The 2,968-nt window shown below is 26.3% G+C and overlaps 1 protein-coding gene across 1 annotated transcript; it reads left to right on the forward strand.

The window, feature by feature from the left end:
- Positions 1-1,588: 1,588 nt before the first annotated feature.
- Positions 1,589-2,510, forward strand: LOC112786161 (uncharacterized). The gene has a single exon (XM_025829569.3). The coding sequence runs from the start codon at positions 1,746-1,748 to the stop codon at positions 2,502-2,504; it is 759 nt and encodes a 252-aa protein (XP_025685354.1). The 5' UTR covers positions 1,589-1,745; the 3' UTR covers positions 2,505-2,510.
- The last annotated feature ends 458 nt before the right edge of the window (positions 2,511-2,968 follow it).

Raw genomic sequence — 2,968 nt, forward strand, 5'->3', positions numbered from 1 at the left:
TACTGACACATGGCACATTATAATAAATCTATGACCATTGACCAACATGATTCTCTTTCTCTTATAATTTCTTATGATTATTTTTATTAAAATAATTTTTTATAATTATTTTTATAATTATAAAATTTTTTTTAAAAATTAAATAACATTAAAATAATTTTTTAATTATATTTATAATAATTATTTTATTATCATTTTTATTTTTAAAAAATAATTTCTTATGATTATTTTTACTAAAATAAGTTTTATAATTATTTTTATTTTTAATTATTTATTATTATTATTTTTACCAAAATAATTTTTTTATAATTATTTTTTTTTGTAATTTTAAAAACCTAACATCAAAATGATATTTTTTTTCTTGGTATTAGTTTAAAAATAATCATAACAAATTATAAGAGAAAGAATATCATTTTGTGTTAGTTTTTCAAAATTACAAAAAGAAAAAATAATTATAAAAAAATTATTTTAGTAAAAATAATAATAAAAAATTATTTTTTAAAAATAAAATTAATTTGATGTTATTTTAGAAATGATTAAAAATAATAAAAAATAAAAATAATTATAAAAAAATCATGTTAATAAAAATAATTATAAAAAATATTTTTTAAAAATAATTATAAGAAATTATTTTTTAAAAATAAAAATAATAATTATAAATATAATTACAAATATTATTTTGGTTTTATTTTTTTGAAATTATTTTTTATAATTATAAAAATAATTATAAAAAATTATTTTGATAAAAGTAATCATAAAAAATTATAAGAGAGAAAAAATTATTTTGGTCTTAAATTTAATTTTTTTGTATAAATAATATTTTTAGTTAATATTTACTTGTAAATCAAACTTATGCCATCTTTAGTCACCAAAATAAATGCCACCACAGAACTTTTCATATTACCCAAAGTAATGTTAGATTCACAAAAAGAAAAGAGAGAAGGTTTCTGTTCGAACCTTGTAAAACCGCATTGATGGAATCCTTTTCATCTATAAGAGGCAAAACATAAATATGTTGAGGAAAGAATGAGAAAACTTGAAGCTCATCAACTTGCATAATAAGCTCCCTAACTATACCCACCATTTCTTTCTTAATTGGTTCATTCTTAGCATATAGATACCAACTGTTTAAGATATATATAATTTTTTTTTCAAAAAAATACTTTTCAATCTTTATTTGTCATATTAATATTTTTTAATACTATTTTGTCGTATTTATAAAATTTATGGATAATTTTAGAAAAATATAAAATGATATAATTAAGAGAGAGTGTCATTATTACTTTACAAGTTGCATTATCGTTTTCCAATAATAATAGGGTAACCGTTTATACTTATACAATTGAAGTTTAATGGTGAAAATGAGTTTTTTTTTTTTTTTTCACAAGCAAAGAAAATATTTCTAAAATTCAAGACATGAAAAAAAAAGTAAGAAATTTCCAAACTTCACCACACACAGGAATATGAGGAGTACGCACTTTTTTAATGGTGAAAATGATATTAGTGATGTTTCGGGCACACGAGAGCCCAGTTTCTGTCATTCACCTCCCTTCTTCCCTTATTTTCTCTTACACTTGTATTAGCCATTTAGCCCACTCAATATTCAAAATTAAAAATTAAAAAAAAAAACCCACAAACTAGGTATATATATATATATATTGATCATCATATACAACATACATATATGTATATATAGAATACATACACCATATAATATATTCTCGCATATATTTTCGGGGCCTGTCATGGAAACAAACCACCGCAACACTATTTGCACATTCACAGATATTGATATCACTAATTGGAACAATAATGATCTTCCTCATCATGATTATGATGAAAATAAGAACATGGAAACAAGACAAGAAGAGGATCATAACAACCTCACTACTCTCAATGATAACCAAATTCCTCTTATGTCCTGGCCCAACCTTCAACAACAAAGACCAGCAATACCCTCACCGTCATCCTCAACTTCTAGAACCTTCTTTAGTGACATAATGGAGAACCAAGTGCAAGAAGAGGAAGAAGAAGAAGAAGAAGACGAAGAGCCTGAAGAAGAGTTAGGAGTCATGAAGGAGATGATGTACAGGATCGCCGCTATGCAGCCGGTGGACATCGACCCGGCTAGCGTTCGAAAGCCGAGGAGGCGAAACGTGCGAATAAGCGACGACCCTCAGAGCGTGGCAGCGCGTCACAGAAGGGAGAGGATCAGTGAGAGGATCCGAATCCTTCAGAGGTTAGTTCCAGGTGGCACCAAAATGGACACCGCTTCCATGCTCGACGAAGCCGTTCGATATGTTAAGTTCTTGAAACGCCAAATCAGGTTCCTCGAATCAAATCCAAATCAACTACCACCTAATTGGCCTTTTGCACCACTACTTAATATTAATAATATGCTTCACGCTCCTTCTGCTGCTGCCGCCACTTCCATGCCACCGCCACCGCCGCCGCCGGGGCTACCCGGATTTGGAACCCTAAGCAGCCATGGCCATCATGATTAGTGATCATTAATTAGGGTATATATATATATCATGTTGGAGTGTGAAGAATGATTAGTGTATCTTAATCTTAATCTTAACTAATGACTGTTAGTATTTTTGGAGAAGAGAAAAAAGAAAAGAGAAAAAAGATTTAATTTCAAATGCTTATTAATAATATGAGATAGATAAGTGTTTGACCCATTATTAATTTATAAAATATAATATTATTTGATGAATTAATTAATGTTTATGTTCTTTTATCTGTATAACTCAAGTCATCTTGGACTTTATATATAATAAGAATTTAATTGTTATGTATAATTTGTTGTTATATTATTTAAAATAATTAAACTTTTAAACGGATTACTTAAAACATCATTTAAACTCATGAATCAAATTAAATGATATTATGAAATATTTTATATCACGTCAAAATTGCACTCATATAATAAATATAAGTTAAATAATTAGTTTTGATGTACTAA

The sequence above is a fragment of the Arachis hypogaea genome, chromosome 20 (assembly GCF_003086295.3).
Source record: "Arachis hypogaea cultivar Tifrunner chromosome 20, arahy.Tifrunner.gnm2.J5K5, whole genome shotgun sequence".
Lineage (NCBI taxonomy): Eukaryota > Viridiplantae > Streptophyta > Magnoliopsida > Fabales > Fabaceae > Arachis > Arachis hypogaea.